The 24,408-nt window shown below is 38.8% G+C and overlaps 1 protein-coding gene across 5 annotated transcripts in view; it reads left to right on the forward strand.

Moving 5' to 3' along the window:
- The window catches only part of UNC80 (unc-80 homolog, NALCN channel complex subunit), a gene marked incomplete at both ends in the record, with an annotated part of 242,147 nt that overhangs the window by 142,914 nt on the left and 74,825 nt on the right, over positions 1 to 24,408 (forward strand). For all 5 annotated transcript variants that reach the window (XM_082840708.1, XM_082840711.1, XM_082840709.1 and 2 more), the window contains 4 exons: positions 1,172 to 1,372; positions 8,714 to 8,821; positions 10,003 to 10,141; positions 23,616 to 23,797. In XM_082840708.1, coding sequence (XP_082696834.1) covers positions 1,172 to 1,372; positions 8,714 to 8,821; positions 10,003 to 10,141; positions 23,616 to 23,797 — 630 coding nt within the window. The remainder of the gene's footprint in view (positions 1 to 1,171; positions 1,373 to 8,713; positions 8,822 to 10,002; positions 10,142 to 23,615; positions 23,798 to 24,408) is intronic.

A 24,408-nucleotide genomic window follows, 5' to 3' on the forward strand; every position in this document is an offset into this window, starting at 1 on the left:
TACAGTTCTTCTTTGTGCCCTGACTCATATTAGTATAAACAGGAATATCAGGGATCTTCAATGAATCTTGAGAGAGATCTGGATATTCTGTTCAGACAACACCTATTTTTTTTTTAAAAAACTTTGAAGAGTATGAGGTATTGTTAGCTGAGTTTGAGAGGGGTGCATTGTTACTGTTATTTACATTTGTCTCAGATTAAGCAGGACCTCTCATTCCTAAGGAAATGCATGGCAGCCCTTTCTAGAGGTTCGATTGGTCTTATCTGTGTAGACTTACTTTATGTTCTCCATTCAATGTGGCACATGGTCTCGCACAGTTTAGGTGTTGGGGTGGGAACTAGTTTCATGAAGGATAGAATCATTCAGAAGATTGCTCTGTGCAGATTTGACTAAACTTGCAGCTCTAGGAATGCTACTGCCTTTTTAGGAAGGCAACTTAAGAAGTTATCATCTCAAGGCCCTTCATTTCTTTTCTTAAAATAACCATATCATTTAAATCAACTGAGTTCTTTTCTGTAATACTACTTGAGAAGTCTAGAAGATATGAAGATTTGAGCCAGATCAAGCCACAAGTGAAGAGCTAGAATAGCCCAAAAGCTGAAAACAAATTAGTTTGTAGAGAGGGAAATGAAGTGCTACACTGGGTTTCAAGGCCCAGTTGAAGGTTAGAGGCCAGGGTGGAAGATGCAGAAATGTTTTCATGTTCCATGTACATGGGCTGGAGTTAAAGACATCCCACAGCTGTCAAAGGCCAGCCAAATCCTTTGGGATGGAGCTTCTCATTAGTTTCTGCTCTTCTCCTGGCTCCTCCTACAACATAAGAGCTGAAAAAATAATACATTTTAATTTCAGAATCTTCATTTGAAAATATTTGGGAATCAGACACTCCCCGATAATTGTTTCAACTTTTGAAGAGCACTTAACCTTGTATAATTTCAAAAAGAACTTTCTATCAAGTGTGAATCCAGGGAGCAAAAGAAGCCACGTACATAAAGGCTTGTAACCCTTTGTTCTCTTGTGGGAATTATTATTCTCTGTGGAATTATTGTGATTTTAAGACCCATTAAAGAAAGTTGACATTCTCACTTTTCATCTTCCACCCCACATCGTCGTTCACAGTTGGTCTGTACCCTGGTTGCCTGGTTGAGCTTCAGTGATGTCTGTGTTCCAGGTCATGATCTTGCTGTGCAATCAGCAAAGCTTCATCTGCACCCACGTTGACTACTGCCACCCTCACTGCTACCTGCACCACAGCCGCTCCTGTGCCCGGCTCGTCAGGGCCATTAAGCTGCTCTACGGAGACTCCGTGGACTCCCTCCGAGAGAGCAGCAGCGTGAGCAATGTGGCTCTCCGGGGCAAGAAGCAGAAAGAGGTGAGCGAATGATCACATGATAATATACCAATGATAGGGAAAGTGATGTCCTAACAATCTTTTCTCTGGAAATGCAAACTTCAGCCCACTGCAGTTGCATAAACCAGGCTACAGATCTGTGTGATTTTGAGCAAAATTAGAAGATGGGTACAAAAAAGACAAGTGCCAAAAAATAAATAAATAAATAAAAGACAAGTGCTTTGTCTTCATGTCCATGAGCAAACATGGGCTCAACTCTTTTCCCAGGCTTATTTCTACAAATAAATATGAACTCAAAGGGGCACTGGTGATAAGTAGGTTGCTGTGGTAGGAAGAATAATGTCCCCCCAAAGGTGTCCGATTTCTAATCCCTGGAACCGGTGAATATGCTACCTCACCTGGCAAAAGGGATTTTGCCTATGTGAGTAAATTAAGTATCTTATAATGGGGAGATTATCCTGGATTAGCCAAGTGGGCTGAACGTAGTCAGAGGTAGAGATGGAGATGTGATGACAGAAGCAGAGGTCAGAATGATGCAGGGTAGTGAGTCCAGGCAGCCTCTGGAAGCTGGAAAGGGCAAGGAAATGGATGATTCCCTAGAGCCTCCAGAAGGAACACAGCCCTGCCAATTCATTTTAGACTTCTGACCTAGAGAACTGTTAAGATAATAAATTTGTGTTATATTTTTGCCAGGAAGGTTTTAGTGATTTGTTACAGCAGTAATAGGGGACTGATACAGTTATAACTTAAGAAATAAGCAATAAATGGCCCAACTGTTCACTGATAAATAATAGAGTCAAATCAGACTAAAGGAAACTTCTTCAAGAAACTATTACATTTTCTAAGCATTCAGCTGCACTTTCCTGAAAACTGAACAGCTGAACTGGCAGAAGATGAAGACAGTAACCAGGGCTGCCGTGCTTCTGCCAGGGAAGCCCTGAGTTACCCATCTGCCCCTGAACAGGCGTGATGGCCAAGATGCTCTACTGCATGCTGCTGGCCGCCCCTGCAGCTGCTTCTCACAAGTGGATCTGCCAAGAGATCTTTATATAATCCCTATTCATTTCGATGAGCATTCATTGTGCACCTGCTGTTGGCACAATATGAGGCCAGATATTCTTGGAGAAATAAAAAATAATTAAACAGGAGTAGAGGTTATTTCTGTTGATACTAAAGAGTTTGTGAACCAGGTTTGGTGGAGTGGGAGGATGGCAATAAAATACAAATCAAGCTAGAGAATATAAACAATAACAAAAAATGCACTGTAATGCTTTAGCACTCACAAAAGGGATTTATTTAATTATGATTTTTAAAATTTTGAAAGCAATATGGGTATATGGAAGAAATTTTGGCTAATACAAGAGCTCCTAAAGAGATCCTAAAGAAAAAAAATATGTATCTCATGCATATCATAAGTGTGCTAATTTGCCTTCTGGAAAATGACCTTTTAGTATTTTCTTCAAAGCATATGTATGAGCGTATAAGGTAGGTATACATCACTGACAAAGTACTTTTTGATTCTTGAAAATCTTGTGCAGGAGATACTCTTCATCACATTTTACAGATGAAAATGTTGAGGTTCAGAAAGATGGGATTGTCCACAGTTCACATCTAGAACAGCTAGACTTTAATTTATAAACATGGAATTTCAAAGTCAGGGCTTTTTCAACTAGACTCTATTGCATCTACCGGTATTCAAACTATACAAATTCTGAGGGGAAATTAGGTGGGGAAACTACATGAACTGCTAAATGATGACATAAACAGAAAAATATGTATGTGTATATATGTTTATATGTGTATGCATGTACATAGACATGCATTTATGTTTGGGGTACATGTATACATTTATGTTTGAGATACATTTATGTTTGAGATACATATATGTTTGAGAGATATATATGTATATATGTTTGTATTCATGTACATAGACATGCATTTATGTTTGAGATACATGTGTGTACACACATGTATCTCAAACATAAATGACACTTCATACAAAGAAAACCTATTTTTATTTAGGTAAGTTCTCCTTCATATAAAAACTCCCTTAGCTTTAGAAGAAAACCATATATGTTGAAAATTGTAAAAATACGCCAACCTAATGTTCATTGTTCACCACACACACACTGAGATTTCTTACTTCCATACCTTTGCTCCAGCTGTATCTTCACCTGTAATCTACATGTGGCTGAACCCAAACATCCTTCAAGATCCAGCTCAAGTGCCACCTCCCTCTTTCCTGATCTCCCTAGCATTTACCACTGGGCATACTGCAGGTGGATTATTAATGACATTGTCTATTCCTTCTTCCTCTAAACTACAATGATGGTTTACTTGTGCTTTTCACATCCTTCATTCAATTATTCATTCATTCATTGATCCATCCATCCATGGGTCTATTCAGCAAATTTTAAAGAGATTCTGGACCATGCTGAGTCCATACTGTGTTGGGTATAGTAATGGCCAAAGAGATATGGCCCTACCCTTGTAAGATGCACACAGTCTAGTCTAGAGACAGAAATTAATCAAACAAACATCCCAAGTTGATGTAAAATTGCAACAACGATAAGCACAATGAAGGAGAAGCACTCTGTGCTGAGAGATCTTATGAATAAGACTTTGAACCAAGGATGATGGCTGGAGCATGGAGGACCGTGGTGCCTGATGAGGCTGCACAAGCAGGTAGAGAGCAGACCAGGTTGAGCCTCTGAGGCCTTGGGAAGGATTTTAGTCTTTATCCTGTGAATAGTGACAAGCACTGAGAGGTTTTTAAGATTGCTCTGCCTGCAAAGTGGGGCTACTTACATCCCTATTTCTCTTCTCACTTAATTATAAAGCTTCTTGAGAACTGAGGCAGTCTTACACATTTTGCATCCTGTGTGATACCTAACAGAGTACCTCACTATGGCAGAGAGACTATAATATTGAGTGAGTGAGTGGGCTATAGAGTTCTATGATGTTTCATGAGTGCCTTTCACCTCTGGTCCATCCAGGACACTGGCCTGAAGCAGCAGAAAAGGTTACCAACCTTACATGTTGCTTACATTTTTGAAAGGGAAAGTAAAGCAAGAGTATAAGTGTTCCCTAACCCTAACACACTTAAATTAGTCATGCAGGTGGAGAGCTGAAAAGATGTATTGAGTCTTCTGTGATAAACATTTTATTTCCAAAATGCCAGCCTCCTGTTCAAGCTTCTTTTTTATTCTCTCATGATGTTTCCATTTGCCTGTTCTGAATCTGTCACATAAATGAACAATGCCCACATTTTCAGAGCCCAAATGAAAACAGAGTAGGCAATAAATCAAGAATAAAAGCAGTGATTCTGATTAAAATCGAGACTTATGAGCAATTGGTATTTCATTCGTGTTTCCTTTTTAATTGGTTTTTATGGCAGAATATATGTGTGGCAGCTAGTACATTTTGTAACCCTTCTAACTCTGATCAATCTGCTAATCTACATTTCAGTGCTCAGAGACTCACTGTACATTCTGTTAGTCTGTTTTAGTGCACTTCCAAATTTGAGAGGTTTAGATAAGCTATCATTATATATATCACCTTCACCAAAAGGTGAGTTCACCAAAGAATTCTTTGAATTTTCCTGTATATCCGTACCTTGTCTAATGCTATGTTCTAAACATAGTAATGTGCAATTAGTGCTTGCTGATGGAAATGGGTGGATAAAACATTTTTTCCTTTCAGCCGAACAGGGGAGGTAACTAAAAGGTTATATGTACCCAAAAAAAGGAAGGGCATAGTGTCCATAAATTTTGTGAAGCCAGTGTAAATGGCAAGAGGCCACCTGATCTCCTGCAGGACTAATATTTTTCTAAAGCTATGGAAAACACAGCTGTGAGGCCAAGCGCAAGCCCTAGGTCTTGATTTCATGGGTCAGAATTACTCTTCACTATGATATACATAACTCCTACGTCAAAGATGTATGAGACACAAAGGGTCTGGGTTACCTCTGGGGAAATACTATACTTCTATTGGCATGTTTCTTTCCAGAAACATGAGGCAATCCCTTTCCCAAAGAACCCAGTAGGCTGACTCCAATTTTCCCAAATGTTAAATACCTCATTATTTCCACAGTGTTATCATCATTTATGACATGTATTCTCCTTTTCTACTTATCTTGAATTTTCATTTGTTTGCTAGCTGTCTCTCCTGGTAAGATACACTCTCCAGAAGGGTGTATCATGGGGGTTTTGCTCCTCAGCATATCCTCAGAAGTTAGCCCTGTTCCTGGCAAATGGTTATTTGTTAATAAACATACTTGAATTATTAAATGAATAAGTAAAAATTTTACTTAAACTAATTACGTATTATGCCTCCATTGTCAATAATATTTTGTTGTGAGTAATAGAAACCCATTGAAATGTGTTCAAATAATTAGAGTTTCTTCAAAGGATATAGCAGAATCTCATGAAACCAAGGACAGGTGGGAAACACAGTCAAGCCTCAAAGGAATGAGATCCAAAGCAGCTGTCCATCTGAGGGTGGACAGTCTCTCATCTCTGCTTCTTTCTGCATCATCTCTGTCTGCTGACTCATCTCTGTCCCCTGACCAGCAACCCCTGCTTTATTCATCTTGTACTTAGACTGAAGTCTCAAGGTTGCATCATCATTTCTCAGCCCCAATAACCATCACTAAATGAATCAGACTCGGTCCCCTAATTCCCTAGGACAGGAATTTGATGGGACCAACCCTCCTCTTTCTGATCCAAACACCACAAGTGATAATTCCCTGGACAGTTAAAGGATAGGTTTTGCACTACAGATTTTATCTGAAGTTCTACACCATCCCATAGCAAGCATGTCCCAGTATCCCTGCCAGCTCTTGGGACTGTATAATGTCCTCCCACTGACCATAGCTTCCTCTGGTAGATCGACTCAACAATGAATGACATCCTCTATTAGTGATAAATTCTGTCCTTCAGTCTTGGGTTACTAGTTTTGGTTTTCTTTGCAGTCCCTGATTGATGTGTGTTTCCAACCGCCACCTACCTCTCACAGTCCAGTGAAATTTCTAACTCTTCAGGAACCACTAATGGTTATAATTATATAATATGGTTATAAATGCCTTCAGAACCAGCCTCCTACTCCATCCATTTTCTTACTCTCTTCTAGCCAAGTTTTACACCACGTTACCAAAACAAAAAGCAACTGATGATAATGTTGTTAGTCTGAGTCAGGATCACACCAGTAGAGGACTTTAAGGACCTCACATAGGGTACCCAAGTGCTCATCACACGTGTACCCATCTTTAATACCTGTTTTCAGGCCTGAACAAGTCACTCAAGAAGAGTTCCTAGCCCATCACCCTAGTGTAAAAGCCTTTCCAATTCCCTTCCCTTTCACTAAAACAAACATCCTAATATCTTGAAGCCAGCAGAACACACCAGGCTTCTTAAGGAAGCATGCCAGGATATTAAATATTTGATATTTGAGAAGCTTGACTTATACCTTCTGTCCCCAGCAGATAGGATTAAACAGAAGCCTACATTTCACAGAGTGTGAGAAACAGACATAAATGTTTGTCCTTTTTCCTCTGAGTATTTTTCTGTATCTGCTTGCTTAAAATTCCTATAAATTAATCAAAAGTATTGTTCAAAGGTAACCCTGAAAAGATAAAAGTGTCCAGCCAAAGGAGAAAGCAATAAAATATTTTCAAAATTTAAAAATCAATTTTAAAATAACTCTTAACAACCTGGGGAATATTCATCATAAAATCACAGTGAAATGAAATGTTTAAAACTGTGTACCACATATATAGCATCGTCACAGCTTTGCTAAGATGCCTAGGGGGACAAAGGGCTGAAAGGAGCCAAATAATGGCCATCACTGAGTTGAGGATTATAAGGATTTTTATTTTCTTCTTCATAGTTTTTTTTGTATTTTCCAGGTTTCTGCAATTTACATTTTTTTATAAATAGAATAAAAGCAGAAAGATGCCACTTTTTAAATACCTTGATTTTTTACAAAGTCAGATACACCCCTATATTTATATGGAAAATGATTGCCATATATGATTTTAGAAGTTTTCAAATTATATAAAATAAGCATGATATTTATGCTATATTTTGCTTTTACATTCACAGGGGGGAAATAAAGCATTGCAGGATTTCTCTCCCCAGATGATATTTATTCCCAAGCAGGATTTCTCTCTCCAAATGATATGTGTTTCCCAAGTATGTGACTCCACTTTTTTTTTTTTTAAATCTTTAGAAAACACAGCAAGAGCTCTGATTCATTTGTTTCCAAGTAGATTCGTTTAAGAGTTCATTCCATACTGGTCACATAACAGATGCATTGTCTTGGGTCTTTTTGTCAGTTTTGAAAGACTTTCTTGGAACATGCATGTACTTTTTAGATTTGCTTTTTCTTTCAAAATATCTCCATCTATAACACTGTGAAGCTCTGTTCAGAAATTCTTAAGGAGTTCAGTTGTTTTCCCTTGGCACTGAGGGAGAGAGTGTTTCATTGACATGTCACTGGAAAAACAAATGAGCATTTATACTGTGCAAAGGGATGGATTCCCTGTTTGCACAGCCTGGAGTGCAAAAATGGAGGCATCAGGACTCAGGATAAATAAACAAGGGCCTGCCACCACTGGAGCAATCATTCTCCCAGCTGCTCTGTCCACTCCATTCCTTGGCACTTAGAGAGTCAGGGGAAGAAAATGTCTCCTCCATGTGTATGCAGATGTCAGGCTTATTCTGGACCCCGGTTGAGGGGACAATTTAAAAGAAGAGCTGCTGCCTCCAATAGACAAGTATGGGTTTTTAAACAAACAAACAAAAAAACAAACAAACAAAAAAACACTTTACCTGGATGATGGATGCTATGAACTCGTACTTCGTTGATGAATCTTTTATCTTTCACTTCCTAACACTCCTCTGTGAAACATTTTCTCTTCCAAATAATCAACTTGTAACATCCAACCCTTTAAAGGGATTATTAGAGAGAGTGGCTTTTAACTGGCAATATTTAAAAAGATTTGTGTTTTTAACAGCTTGGTGGAATATAATTAGCCCTGAAATGGAAATCAGGAGATCCTGTCCTTTCCTTATTCTACTAATAACCAGTTTTGCAATTTGGTCAAGCTACTCCACCTCTCTGGGTCCTGGTCTCCTCAGTGGTAAAAGAGGAGTTTGTTGCTAAATACCCCTAAGCTACCTTTTCATTACAAAATTAACTGCTTTTATCACTTTCAGAAAGTGCAGGCCCATAAAAAGTCCTTACTGAAATCATCTGTTGCATTAGAACCAGTTGGTTGTTTGGAGAATTTGGAGGAAAACAGCACTGTTGGGTTTTGAGAGAACACAACACTCTTCGTCACCTATCTTATGTTCTTTCCAGTGCTCAGATAAATCATGCCTGAGGACACCTTCGCTGAAAAAGAGAGTTTCAGATGCCAACCTAGAGGGGAAAAAGGACTCTGGAATGCTGAAATACATCAGACTACAGGTATTGATGCATAGATCAGAAATGTTCATGGAGCAGTAATAAGGAGGGAACTCCAGATATCTTGTTTACTAATGTTTGGGACATACAATGCCAACTGGCAGTGTTGGCATAAAGGCCCCTCTAATTTGGTGAGCAAGAATGCTACCAAGTATGCAAGGAAAAATCCCTTCTTGCTGGACAGCCAACTTCCATAGAGACAAGGCTTGGGGGGCTTGGCTAGAACCATGCCTCTTCCCACTCTCTCCACTCTAATGGAGCCAGCTTCCCACCAATGTGTGGTAGCGACGCTCATAGGTCTTGGAATGAGACAGTCGGATTTCAAATCCTATACCTGCTGCTCTGGCTCTGGGACCCTGGGCAAGTTAACTTAATTTTTCTCAGTTTTAGTTGCCTAATCTCTAAAATGGGGATTTTAACACTAGACCCATCTTAAAGAATTATTGCATGGATTAAAAAAGATAGTATATTTAGCTACTTATCCAGTGCTTGGCACAGTTATATTGTTATTACAACCTAAACTCTAAATCAGAATACATTTCCCAGGGGAAGAGAAAAAAAAAGTTTCATGTTTTTCTAGAAAGTGTTTTAAATGATGGTTAAAGACCTAGACTTGCCCCAAACCTACATTTATCACCAAAATTATTTGAAATAATGGATTAAATGGGATTTTGTTGGCTAACCTGGAGCAATAACCACAATGTATAATGTTTTGAAGGGAAAATGCCATCCAAGTTCACTGGCTTAGAAAACTAACTTTCTGAATGGGACTCCTTTATAAATTAGAGGCTGATCACAGTTTCCAGTGGAAATCAGCTTCTAACAGGAAGGAAGATAAGATGCTATGAAAGTCCACCAGGACTTTAAACACAAAGATATATTGACTGGAGTCCTTCTTTCTCACAGAGCTATACTTATTCTACAGTTTATTGCCTAGGTGGTTGCAAATTAATTTTTGTGGTGAAAGTATTATAAAATTCATATGATTTGGGGGTAATTATACATCAACTAATAGGGTATAAAGCTTACTATACATCATGCCAATATATACGCTCCCACTTTAGAACGTATTTTAAGGTCATTTAAGGAAAGCAGAGAGAGGGGAAGTGACACTTAACACTCTAGAGTAGTACAGCAATCAGTGTCTTCAAAGATTTTATGACATCATTTCCATCTTTTTCCAGGTGATGAGCCTGTCGCCTGCTCCCTTATCTCTGCTAATCAAGGCAGCACCAATTCTGACGGAGGAGATGTATGGAGACATCCAGCCAGCTGCCTGGGAGCTCCTGCTCAGCATGGATGAGCACATGGCAGGGGCAGCAGGTAAAGAAAGACCACCTGGGACTCTGGTCCCGCTGCCACTCATCCCAGCGTTTAAACAAGAGAGAGGCACATTCATTCCATTTTCACCCTTAGGTCAGATTGCTAGCAATGGCTGGACCTCTAGACAGAGCTGTGCACTAAACAGAAACAGGCCTAGGTTCTGTGTGCACCCTTTTCATGTCACTGTATAGTTTGCACAAGGGCAGCATGTCTCTCCCAAGATGTTACCAAATTATAGAGAATGATTTCCCCCAGAACCTACATTTTCACTATATTTCACAAAAGATAAAATTCTTTTTGTGCGTTGTGATTTCCCCGATTGACCATGAACAACCATCATTAATTTTAGTAAATCTTATGTGAGTAATAGTCTGTGTTCAAATCACAGTATCAAAATAAATTTGTGAAATTTAAGTGACGTGTCCAAAGCCACATAGCGAACAAATGGTAGAGGTAGAATCTGGATTCTTCATCGTTTTCCATTTTTTGTGCATATTCCTTTATTTTATAGTTATTTTAATTGAAAATGCACATGGTTAAAATTCAAATAATATAAGAGTGTATGAAGTTTAAAAGTATCACCCTCTTTCCCATGACTCCCAGTCCTCTTTCTCAGAGGTGACAATTTTTAAATTTCCCAGGAAACCTCTAGGGTAAACTATGCATATATATATATATATACACCTATGTATGTATATATTACGTTTCCTTTTTCACACAAATAGGACATACCATAAAGACTTCTGCATTTTTCATTTTTATCTAGGAGACTTTTTTAAGAGTTTATTTGAACAAAAATTGATTCCAATCAGGCAGTGCCAAGCTACAAGTGGTTAGGAGCACTCCACCAAGAGTAGCTCAGGGAGAGACTTTTATAGAGAAAAGGCAGAAGCAAAGAAAAGCAATTATTTATTGTCTGTAGCGTAAAGCCTAGTTAGCTGTTTGTGAATGGTTATCCTTAGCATTTTGATTTGAAACCTTGAGGTGTTTATAGGCATAGATTTTGGTTTGCTTATGTAAGCTGCCGTGGCATTAGAGCCACCTCAGTCTAATGGTCTCCTTTTAAAACAACTTAACAATTTCCCCCTTTTGGTCATCCTCTCATATGTGAAAAGTTGACCAAAAATTAGTATTAATGCCACTCTTTGTCACCATCAGAGTTAAGTTTCTCTTGTCTCATTGTGAAACTCATAGTAGGTTATGATGTCATGTCCATGGAAGAATTGTTTTGCTGTTCATCTCGTTGTTCATCTTGTTCCTGTTTCTCCAAGCACAGTAAGACCAGCTAATGTACTGCTGATGGCTGTGAACATGCATTTAAGACCGTTGAGAGAATATAGCACACCACAGAGACTACAGTGATAACTATTAGGAGGATAATATCAAGAGACTGAAGTGTACTCCTTAGCCAGGGCCCCAGTGAACCAAACTAGCTAGTATCAAATAAATCAAAGGATGTACCTGTTTAACCAAGTGGCTTGTTTGTTAATTTTCTGTATTTGCTACAATAGTAGAGATATTGTTCAGGGCGCAGCAGGAGACATTTGCTATGGCACATGTTCAGCCAATAACTAATCTAAAGCAATTCTATTATCTAAATTTACCTTAGCAAGAAAATCTTGGGACTTTGGTTGTTCAGCTGCGGCCTTAGCAGTAGATTCATCAACAGTTGCCAGAGTTAAGGAGCATTATCTTCCTATGCATTAACAGAGAAAAAAAGCAAGTAGTGAAAAGGCAAAAGGCATAAGGAATAGGCAAAAGGAATAAACATTTCATATTGGTGTTAAAGACCTTGATCTGCAATCTTGGGAGACAGCTGTCTACCACAAGGTGCCATCTGCCTCTGGGTAAGAACTTCCCTAGTCAATTTTAATTTTAGGTCTCCAGCTGGTATGCAGTTCCAAGAGTTTGGAGAAGCCCTTTTTAACTGAGGGATGTGGACCCAAGGTTCAATTCCATGAAGTTTTCTAAGTAGTTTTAATTGTATATATTGATTAGAATTCTTAATACTTAGAACTGTTTTTTCCTAGTGAAACTAAGATGTAAGCAATTGTGATGTGTCTATTATACTAGCATTCTGTGAGTTGGCAAATTTATAAATACATTTCACGATTTCTGGAAGTATATTCTTTCTTAGTAAATTTTTCATTGTGGCACAAAACATGATGAGTAATAAATGCAAATATCTTTAGTGCCTCTGAAAAGGAAGCCGAAAGTAGATAAAGCTATGTTCAGTAATTAATGTTTCAATATTGTATCTTATTTGGAAATGATCTAGATATTCAATGAATATCCATCATTTAACTTATCTCAGCATAACTTTAAGGTTTCAAGTTACCAAAAAGATTTTAGAAACTATTTTTAAGTAGACATACCATAAAGCATAATATTGAAAAATTTATTTATAAACTCTTTACTTTTTTAAAAAGTAAACTTTTATTTACATCTATTTAATTTATTTGTTCTTAACAATTATGTTTAGAATATTCATGAAAATTTCGTGAGACATTAAACAGATAACCATCATTTTAAGTTATTTTTCTTTCTGACAAATTCTATAACATGAGTATATTTTTTTTTTTTTTTTTTTGCGGTACGCGGGCCTCTCACTGTTGTGGCCTCTCCCGTTGCGGAGCACAGGCTCCGGACACGCAGGCTCAGCGGCCATGGCTCGCGGGCCCAGCCACTCCACGGCATGTGGGATCTTCCCGGACCGGGGCACGAACCCATGTCCCCTGCATCAGCAGGCGGACTCTCAACCACTGTGCCACCAGGGAAGCCCCAACATGAGTTTATTTGACTTTTAGTAAACCTAGGTAGGATAAAAGTATTATATTTAATGTTAACAACTCTAAAGACATACCTATTTTGATTAAACCAACAAACTTAAACCACCTTTTATTTACTGAAGGTTATCCTAGATCAAATGAACTTGAAAAAATTTTTGGTTAGTTTCTGGATTTCTGAGAGTATACTTGATTTATGTAAATGCTTGTTTGTCTTTAAGCCAATTAATAGAGCTCTTTACACATTAATTTTGGCAATACCATCCAAAGGTAGAAAAATATCACACATCTACAACATACGAACAGAGATATACATAAACATACAGACAGATGCAGAGATCTTATAGCTTTAGTTTTAAAATTTTGGCCATGAGACAGGTATGATAATGCAAAACTGACTAGTTTATAAAAGAACAGTTGGATCTAAATTGTGTTTCTGGCAGATAAAATAAGTTAAGGTTACCTGCTCAGATAGCTAAAATTTTACTAATATTTGTGGGAAAGACTTTTAAGATTTTTCATTCACTTAATTTCCAAAACAGCTCCCTTCTTTTTCTGATAAGAATTACTTCCATGAAGTTTACATTTCCAGAGATGGCTTTGGGTTCCTAGAGAAGACCAGGTAGAACGTTTATATCTCAAAGGCACAGAGAAAAGATACAAATTTCTCCAAAAAAGGCTTTTGTTTCCTAAATCCAGTTTTTTTTTTAAACAATATCTGCAAGCCTTTTGAGATAAATAGGGGAAATTTGGGGATAGGTAAAAAGGATAGGTGGGCTTTGAGTTGTTCCTAGAGCCACATTTCTGTTCTTACAAAGACTTAGTGTGTTAGACAGTTGTTTTTAATTCCTTGAAAGATTGGGTTGCAGCCTGAGTATCAAGATGCTGACCCAACCATCTAACTACATTATTCTTAGTTTTCTTCTTTATATCAGGGAGAAGAGCTCTAAGATGGAAATCAAAAGATTCCTGCGTTCTAGAGCTGTGTGTCTTTGGAACGCTTCAGTAAATCCTTCTACAATGGCTTCAGCATGTTTTTCGTTCCCTCTGGGTACATAATTTTATTTTAGGTTAGGGGAGAAGGCCTAAAAAATGGTTCCTATCAGGCTCTGAATATCAGCTTCCAATTTGGTCAACTTCTGACTATAGAGCTAATTAAAAAAAAATTTTTTTTTTTTTTCAAATATCTTGTCAGGTTCGAGCGAGACAAACAGTAAATATTCCTGGCAGTATTGAACTACCCCATGAGCACAACATCCAGAGCCACTCCCAAAGATAGCCAGAAGAAAGAAGGACTTAGACAGTTCCCCTGAGAGCTGGCAATGGGAGGACCCTAGCCACAAATGGAATGTAACCCACATTTCTGCCTGGCTGTAATTTTGAGTTCCCCAACCTGATGATTGCCAAGCTAAGTTCTCAGGACAAAAGATGAGATGGACAAGAAGGCAATAGCTGTCCCCGGGAGAGAAAGGATCAATAACCTTTTTTTTGGTAATTTGGAAAGGAAGCGGCAATGTGAAATCTTACCTTCTTCTCTCAACCAGCCACCACAGGTAGAGAGGTCTGGGGGAGCTGACGTTAGTAAAAATTCTTACTCTTTGCCGGCTTCTGCCAGTTTTCCCAGGGTGATGTCTGCAGGCTCCAGAGTGAGGGAGGCATTCCACTGGGTCTCATCCTGGTCACCAGTAACTGTAAAGGAGGAAAAGTAATTTTCCCTCTACCCTTAATAGTGAGTGCCTGGCTGAAATACATTTTTCTCTAGGATAACTCATAAATGGATAGGCTTATCTAAGATGGTTTAAAGTTCTCCACTGTGGCCAATGTAATTCAAGATTATCTTTGGTATAGTTAACCTACTTGTTCCTTAAAAAAAAAAAAAAAATTCTGTTCACCTGAGACCTCACACTAGACTCAGTCCAGTTTTAAGTCAGACCCAGTCTGACCCTGGATCCAGTCTGGTTTCTAAATTGGAACCAGTCCATTCCTGAGCCCAGTCTGGTTTTTAAGTCTGACTCATTCCCACTCCAGCCGGTTTCTGGACCCAGCATGAAAAAGAAAGGCTCAGATAAAGTCTGCAAGCTCATAATACAAAACCTTCAGTGCTAGGATTTGAGAGGGACCTGCCCATGACCTCCAGAGGCAGCGCGGAAGCAGCAAGCTCAAGGTCTCAACAGATACCTGTGCCGGGCTGCTCATTGCTCCTGTGGGCTGTTGGGGGGGGTCTCCTTTGGTTCCCTCTTCTGACACCAGAACTGTTAAAAGGTAAACTGAGGCATATTAAAAATTTGAACAAAAATAAATTTGAATTGAGAAATGCCAAACAAGAAATGGTTAAGAGGTCTCTCTAGGAGACCATTTTTAACATCAGTCTATAAGTTTACCTATTCTTTTTAATGGCTACCAAATCGTCCATTGAATGAATGGATATAACAATTTATTTAACCTGGAAATTTTAGTTGCTTCTTGCCTTTTGCTTTTTTTATACTATGCTGCATCAAATGTCTTTGTAAAATGTCTTTGTTCACATTAAGTATCAGATTTTTGCTTCTCTACCAAGTATTTTTCAGACAGAAGGGCATGCTCCCTAAATATGGGACAGCCATGGATATTTTCATGGACGTTATGAACAGGGAGACTGAGCTTTAAGAAAAGCTAGAAGGAAGAGGAAATGGTGTATGCAAAGCCACATGGGGTGTGGAAATGCACTGGGTTGATTTGGGAAGCCTGAGGAGGAATTGAGACTGGGGTGGCTTTTGTAAAGAGGTTGCTAGTCTGTAATATTAGGCAAGTGAGCAGGTCTCACATTGTAAAAGACCTTGAACAACAGGGTTAGGAGTGTGGACTTTCCACTGAACTGTGGAAAACCACTCAGGGGTTCCGAGCCAAAGAGTAATGTTGCATATAGTGTTGAATTATTACCAAGTTTAATGTGGCAGCAATGAGTGGAGTGGCTTGGTTTTAGAAACAGTGATTTTTAGATGACGAGGAGACATATCAGTGGTGATATGACACTAAAGCTAATGAGAAAGGCCATAGCTAGAGAGAAACTTGGGAAAACTTGATGTATGTGGCAGCTGAAGCAATGAGAGAGGATTATTTCCAGGGAGAAATGATTCCGGGGGAGGATGATTTCTTGGTATAGAGGAGAGGGCTGAGGAATGAACACTAGGCCATTGGCCTTCTCTACCTTCAAAGGACAGGAAGAAGAGCTGACCAGCAAAACCCAGAAAAACGACCAGAAAAGTAGAACTTAAGTAATCTCAAACCATGGAAGTAGAGGAAGATCCTTTTCAAGGAAATTGTTATGAAAGTGTTAAAAACTGAAAGAAAAGAAATGCTGTAAAAATACCACTGGATCTGCTGATTAGTGAGCATTACAAGAAAACTGTTTCAGTAAAGAGATTGAGGTAGAACTCCAACTGCAATGACTTAGAGAGTGACGATGGTGTTTAAAAATTGAGACAGAGTACACTTTAAAGAAAAGTAAAGAAAGGAGAAAAAGTGGAAATTTAAGGAGGTGGTAGGATTAAGAAACAGATTATCAAAAGCTACTGATGACAGTAGCTCACATTTGTTCTAGAACTCTATCATACACACTATCTTACTTGATCCTCATAACAATGATTGTATAAATGAGCAAAATCCAACTCAGAAGGTTGAAAGGACTTTTAACCAAGTGCTCACAGCTCAGAATTAGCAGACCCAGGAAATCAAACCCAGATCTTTTAACTACAAATAGATGCCCTTTCCATATACCACTTTGCCTCTAAAAAATAAAATATGCTTTAGAATTCTGTAGTACTTTTCATGTCACAAAGCACTTTCTCATACGTTATTTTATTCTAACAACAAATTAGGAGGCAGATATCAGCAGCATCCTCATCCTCATTCTCATCATCATCATTGACATTTTACCAATAGAGAAACAAAGGTTAAGAAGTTAAGAGGCTTGGCCAAGATCAATAGGAGAGAAGTTTCAGAGCTGGGATTTAACCCCAGTTGTTCTAACAATTGGCTGAGCATGTTTTGAGGATCTTGGAAAAAGTACAAGAGAGTTTTTAAATTATATTTTTATGATCAACACTGGCTCCTCCATCTATGCTACAGAGTGTATTTCTTTTCCTTATTATTCATTGACTTCGTAACTTATCACAGCACTGATCTTTCTCTTATTCATATTTGGCTTTCCCCCAAAAAAACAACAATGGTATTATGGTTCATGAAGTCTCTTTTGGTTTCTCAGTCCTTCTACCTCTTGGAAGGGTAGATGTTTCTAATAGAGTCTACCTTATGAATGTTATTTTTATTATTTAAAATTTTTAACATCTTTATTGGACTATAATTACTTTACAATGTTGTTTTAGTTGATGTTGTATAACAAATTGAATCAGCTATACTTATACGTATATCCCCATATCTCCTCCCTCTTGTGTCTCCCTCCAACCGTCCCTATCTCAACCCTCTAGGTGAACACAAAGCACTGAGCTGATCTCCCTGTGCTATGCAGCTGCTTCTCACTAGCTTTCTATTTTACATTTGGTATTGTATATATGTCCATGCCAATCTCTCACTTTGTCTGAGCTTAACCTTCCCCCTCCCTGTGCCCTCAAGTCCATTCTCTATGTCTGCATCTTTATTCCTGTCCTCCCCTTAGGTTCTTCAGAACCATTTTTGTTTTTTTTTTTAGATTCCATATATATGTGTTAGCATACGGTATTTGTTATACTCTTTCTGACTTACTTCACTCTGTATGACAGACTCTAGGTCCATCCACCTTACTACAAATAACTCAATTTCGTTTCTTTTTATGACTGAGTACTACTCCATTGTATATATGTGCCACATCTTTATCCATTCATCTGTTGATGGACACTTAGGTTGCTCCCATGTCCTAGCTATTGTAAATAGACCTGCAATGAACATTGTGGCACATGACTCTTTTTGTATTATGGTTTTCTCAGGGTATATGCCCATTAGTGGGATTGCTGGGTCATATGGTAGTTCTATCTTTAGTTTCTTAAGGAACCGCCATAGTGGCTGTATCAGTTTACATTCCCACCAACAGTGCAAGAGGGTTCCCTTTTCTCCACACCCTCTCCAGCATTTATTGTTTGTAGATTTTTGATGATGGCCATTCTGACTGGTGTGAGGTGATACCTCATTGTAGTTTTGATTTGCATTTCTCTAATGATTAGTGACATTGAGCATCCTTTCATGTGTTTGTTGGCAATCTGTATGTCTTCTTTGGAGAAATGTGTATTTAGGTCTTCTGCCCATTTTTGGATTGGGTTGTTTGTTTCTTTGCAACTGAGCTGCATGTGCTGCATGTATATTTTGGAGATTAATCCTTTGTCAGTTGGTTCGTTTACAAATATTTTCTCCCATTCTGAGGGTTGTCTTTTCATCTTTTTATGGTTTCCTTTGCTGTGCAAAAGCTTGAAGTTTCATTAGGTACCATTTGTTTATTTTTGTTTTTTTCCATTTCTCTAGGAGGTGGGTCCAAAAGGATCTTGCTGTGAGTTATGTCATAGAGTGTTCTGCCTATGTTTTCCTCTAAGAGTTTTATAGTGTCTGCCCTTACATTTAGGTCTTTCATCCATTTTGAGTTTATTCTTGTGTATGGTGTTAGGGAGTATTCTAATTTCATTCTTTTACATGTAGCTGTCCAGTTTCCCCAGCACCACTCATTGAAGAGGCTGTCTTTTCTCCATTGTATATTCTTGTCTCCTTCATCAAAGATAAGGTGACCATATGTGCATGGGTTTATCTCTGGGCTTTCTGTCCTGTTCCATTGATCTATATTTCTGTTTTTGTACAAGTATCATACTGTCTCCATTACTGTACTTTTATAGTATAGTCTGAAGTTAGGGAGCCTGATTCCTCCAGCTCCGTTTTTCTTTCTCAAGATTGCTTTGGCCATTCGGGGTCTTTTGTGTTTCCATATAAATTGTGAATTTTTTTTCTAGTTCTCTGAAAAATGTCATTGGTAGTTTGATAGAGATTGCATTGAATCTGTAGATTGCTTTGGGTAGTGTAGTCATTTTCACAATGTTGATTCTTCCAATCCAAGAACATGGTATATCTCTCCATCTGTTTGTATCATCTTTAATTTCTTTCATCAGTTGCTTATAGTTTTCTGCATACAGGTCTTTTGTCTCCCTAGGTAGATTTATTCCTAGGTATTTTATTTATTTTTGTTGCAATGGTAAATGGGAGTGTTTCCTTAATTTCTCTTTAAGATTTTTCATCATTACTGTACAAGAATGCAAGAGATTTCTGTGCATTAATTTTGTATCCTGCTACTTTGCCACATTCATTGATTAGCTCTAGTAGTTTCCTGGTAGCATCTTTAGGATTCTATACGTATAGTATCATGTCATCAGCAAACAGTGACAGCTTTACTTCTTCTTTTCCAATTTGGATTCCTTTTATTTCTTTTTCTTCTCTGCTGTAGCTAAAATTTCCAAAACTATGTTGAATAATAGTGGTGAGAGTGGACAACCTTGTCTTGTTCTTGATCTTAATGGAAATGGTTTCAGTTTTTCACCATTTAGAACAATGGTGGCTGTGGGTTTGTCATATATGGCCTTTATGATGTTGAGGTAAGTTCCATCTATGCCTACTTTTTGGAGGGCTTTTATTGTAAATGGGTGTTGAATTTTGTGAAAAGCTCTTTCTGCATCTATTGAGATGATCATATGGTATTTTCTCCTTCAGTTTGTAAATATGATTTATCACATGGATTGATTTGCATATATTGAAGAATCCTTGCATTCCTGGGATAAAACCCACTTGATCATGGTCTATGATCCTTTTAATGTGCTGTTGGATTCTGTTTGCTAGTATTTGGTTGAGGATTTTTGCATCTATGTTCATCAATGATATTGGCCTGTAGTTTTCTTTCTTTGTAACATGTTTGTCTGGTTTTGGTATCAGGGTGATGGTGGCCTCGTAGAAGGAGTTTGGGAGTGCTCCTCCCCCTGCTATATTTTGGAAGAGTTTGAGAAGAATAGGTGTTAGCTCTTCTCTAAATGTTTGATAGGATTCACCTGACAAGCCATCTGATCCTGGACTTTTGTTTGTTGGAAGACTTTTAATCAGAGTCTCAATTTCAGTGCTTGTGATTGGTCTGTTTATATTTTCTATTTCTTCCTGGTTCAGTCTCGGAAGGTTGTGCTTTTCTAAGTATTTGTCCATTTCTTCCATGTTGTCCATTTTATTGGCATATCGTTGCTTGTAGTAATCGCTCATGATCCTTTGTATTTCTGCAGTGTCAGTTGTTACTTCTCCTTTTTCATTTCTAATTCTATTGATTTGAGTTCCTACCTTTTTTTCTTGATGAGTCTGGCTAATGCTTTATCAATTTTGTTTATTTTCTCAAAGAACCAGCTTTTAGTTTTATTGATCTTTGCTATCATTTCCTTCATTTCTTTTTCATTTATTTCTGGTCTGATCTTTATGATTTCTTTCCTCCTGCTAACTTTGGGGTTTTTTTGTTCTTCTTTCTCTAGTTCCTTTAGGTGTAAGGTTAGGTTGTTTATTTGAGATGTTTCTTGTTTCTTGATGTAGGATTGTATTGCTGTAAACTTCCCTCTTAAAACTGCTTTTGCTGCATCTCATAGGTTTTGGGTCATCGTGTTTTCATTGTCATTTGCTTCTAGATGTTTTTTGATTTCCTCTTTGATTTCTTCAGTGATCTCTTGGTTATTCAGTAGTGTATTTAGTATTTAGTAGTAGCCTCCATGTCTTTGTATTTTTTACAGATTTTTTCCTGTAATTTATATCTAGTCTCATAGCGTTGTGGCCAGAAAAGATATGTGATACGATTTCAGTTTTCTTACATTTACCAAGGCTTGCTTTGTGACCCAAGATATGATCTATCCTGGAGAATGTTCCATCAGCACTTGAGAAGAATGTGTATTCTGTTGTTTTTGGATGGAATGTCCTATAAATATCAATTAAGTCCATCTTGTTTAATGTATCATTTAAAGCTTGTGTTTCTTTATTTATTTTCATTTTGGATGATCTGTCCATTGGTGAAAGTGAGGTGTTAAAGTCCCCTGCTATGATTGTGTTACTGTCAATTTCCCCTTTTATGGCTGTTTGCATTTGCCTTATGTACTGAGGTGCTCCTATGTTGGGTGCATAAATATGTACAATTGTTATATCTTCTTCTTGGATTGAACCCTTGATCATTATGTAGTGTCCTTCTTTGTCTCTTGTAATAGTCTTAGTTTAAAGTGTATTTTGTCTGATATGAGAATTGCTACTCCAGCTTTCTTTTGATTTCCATTTGCATGGAATACCTTTTTCCATCCCCTCACTTTCAGTCTGTATGTGTCCCTAGGTCTGAAGTGGGTCTCTTGTAGACAGCATATATACGGGTCTTGTTTTTGTATCCATTCAGCCAGTGTATGTCTTTTGGCTGGAGCATTTAATCCATTTACATTTAAGGTAATTATGAATATGTATGTTCCTATTACCATTTTCTTAATCGTTTTGGGTTTGTTATTGTAGGTCTTCTCCTTCTGTTGTGTTTCCTACCTAGAGAAGTTCCTTTAGCATTTGTTGTAAAGCTGGTTTGGTGGTGCTGAATTCTCTTAGCTTTTACTTCTCTGTAAAGGTTTTAATTTCTCCGTCAAATCTGAATGAGATCCTTGCTGGGTAGAGTAATCTTGATTGTAGGTTTTTCCCTTTCATCACTTTAAATATGTCCTGCCACTCCCTTCTGGCTTGCAGAGTTTCTGCTGAAAGATCAGCTGTTAACCTTATGGGGATTCCCTTGTATGTTATTTGTTGTTTTTCCCTGCTGCTTTTAATATTTTTTCTTTGTATTTAATTTTTGATAGTTTGATTAATATGTGTCTTGGCATGTTTCTCCTTGGATTTATCCTGTATGGGACTCTCTGCACTTCCTGGACTTGAGTGACTATTTTCTTTCCCATATTGTGGAAGTTTTCAACTATAATTTCTTCAAATATTTTCTCAGTCCCTTTCTGTTTCTCTTCTTCTGCGACCTCTATAATTCGAATGTTGTTGCATTTAATGTTGTCCCAGAGGTCTCTGAGACTCTCCTCAATTCTTTTTGTTCTTTTTTCTTTATTCTGCTCTGCAGTAGTTAATTCCACTGTTTTATCTTCCAGGTCACTTATCCATTCTTCTGCCTCAGTTATTCTGCTATTGATTCCTTCTAGAGAATTTTTTAGTTCATTTATTATGTTGCTCATCATTGTTTGTTTGCTCTTTAGTTCTTCTAGGTCCTTGTTAAACGTTTCTTGTATTTTCTCCATTCTATTTCCAAGATTCTGGATCATCTTTACTATCATTACTTTGAATTCTTTTTCAGGTAGACTGCCTATTTCCTCTTCATTTGTTTGGTCTGGTGGGTTTTTACCTTGCTCCTTCATCTGCTGTGTGTTTCTCTGTCTTCTCATTTTTCTTAACTTACTGTGTTTGGGGTCTCCTTTTCACAGGCTGCAGGTTCGTAGTTCCTGTTGTTTTTCGCATCTGCCCACTGTGGGTAAGGTTGGTTTAATGGGTTGTGTGGGCTTCCTGGTGGAGGGGACTGGTGCCTGTGTTCTGGTGGATGAGGCTGGATCTTGTCGTTCTGGTGGTGTTTTGGGGGGATGTCTGTGAACTCATTATGATTTTAGGCAGCCTCTCTGCTAATGGTTGGGGTTGTGTTCCTGTCTTGCTAGTTGTTTGGCGTAGAGTGTCCAGCACTGGAGCTTGCTAATTGTTGAGTGGAGCTTGGTTTTAGCGTTGAGGTTTAGATCTCTGGGAGAGCTTTCACCGTTTGATATTATGTGGGGCTGGGAGGTCTCTGGTGGTCCAGTGTCCTGAACTTGGCTCTTCCACCTACTTGGCTCAGGCCTGACACGTGGACGGAGCACCGAGACCCTTTCAGCCACACGGCAGGCTCTTTATGGCCCTCGTCTTCCTTTCCTCAAGCCACCACACGTCAGCCACTTCTGCACCCTCAGAGTTTCCCAGTGGCGCCCACTCACTGGATGATGAATGTTATTTTTAATATAACTAATGGAACTGAGACAGTTTTGGGGTTTTTTTTGGTTTTTTTTTTTTGCAGTACGTAGGCCTCTCCCGTTGTGGAGCACAGGCTCCGGACGCGCAGGCTCAGCGGCCATGGCTCACGGGCCCAGCCGCTCCGCGGCATGTGGGATCCTCCCAGACCGGGGCACAAACCCGTGTCCCCTGCATTGGCAGGCGGACTCTCAACCACTGTGCCACCAGGGAAGCCCACTGAGACAGTTTTAAATGGACATTTTTATGTACTGTCCTAGGGTTACTCTGAGATGACTCTAGCCATTTCTTAAAAAGGATATTTCAGCTTGTAATTTCCTTTCTTCATTTGCTTCCTCTGGCATCTACTTTTCACTGTGAGCCAAAGGAAACTTTGCTTAGAATGAGTTTTTCTACTGCAATGTCATGCTGTCACAGATCATGCTCGCATCAGATATTAGAAGATTGTGGGAGGCACAAAGGATGAAGTCTGCTTTCCAGGTGCTGAAACAGGCTTTGCTTTTGCCAGCGCTGGTGGCCTGGCTCTATAGCTCAGTAGTCATTTTCAAGAGACAGAAGCAGTTTCCCCGTTCTACCTGTCCCCAGGAATCATGCAAAATTAAGAGATGCGCAGCTGATGAACTGTCTTTGATGTTGACTGTCTTTAGCGGCCATGTTCCTGTTGTGTGCGGTGAAAGTCCCTGAGGCCGTGTCTGATATGCTGACATCAGAGTTCCACCACCCGGAGACCGTGCAGCGGCTGAACGCTGTCCTTAAGTTCCACACGCTTTGGAGGTTTCGCTATCAGGTCTGGCCCCGGATGGAGGAGGGAGCACAGCAGATTTTTAAGGTGAGGTATACATACGCGGGCCTCTCACTGTTGCGGCCTCTCCCGTTGTGGAGCACAGGCTCCAGACACACAGACCCAGTGGCCATGGCTCATGGGCCCAGCCGCTCCGCGGCATGTGGGATCTTCCTGGACCGGGGCGCAAACCCGCATCCCGTGCATTGGCCGGCGGACTCCCAGCCACTGCGCCACCAGGGAAGCCCGAGATACTTCTTTTTTTCCCTCTCTGATTACATAAGTAAACCTGACTCATATATGAGTGAATTCTTGTCCTTAAAACAAATTGAAATGTAAGAATGTAGAGTCAGAAAATCAAGTTTCTATAAACCTCAAGATTTCAGCACCATCCCCAGAGGTAAGCACATAGAAGTTTGGGGTGTAATCTTCCATACATTTTACTATATAAACACAGATGTTCCTTGGAAGATGGGGTGATTAACACAAATAGAGATCATATAGTTGACACAGTTCATTTTATTAATGAGTAAACTGAGGCCCAGAGACGTTCTTCACGTGCCTTATAACATCCTATGCTCTAAAAGATTATGTCATAATTTTGCTTCAGACTCATTCTATCTTATTTTCCATCTTACTCACTTCATTCTTCTGATATC

The sequence above is a fragment of the Leucopleurus acutus genome (assembly GCF_964270905.1).
Source record: "Leucopleurus acutus genome assembly, chromosome: 6".
Lineage (NCBI taxonomy): Eukaryota > Metazoa > Chordata > Mammalia > Artiodactyla > Delphinidae > Leucopleurus > Leucopleurus acutus.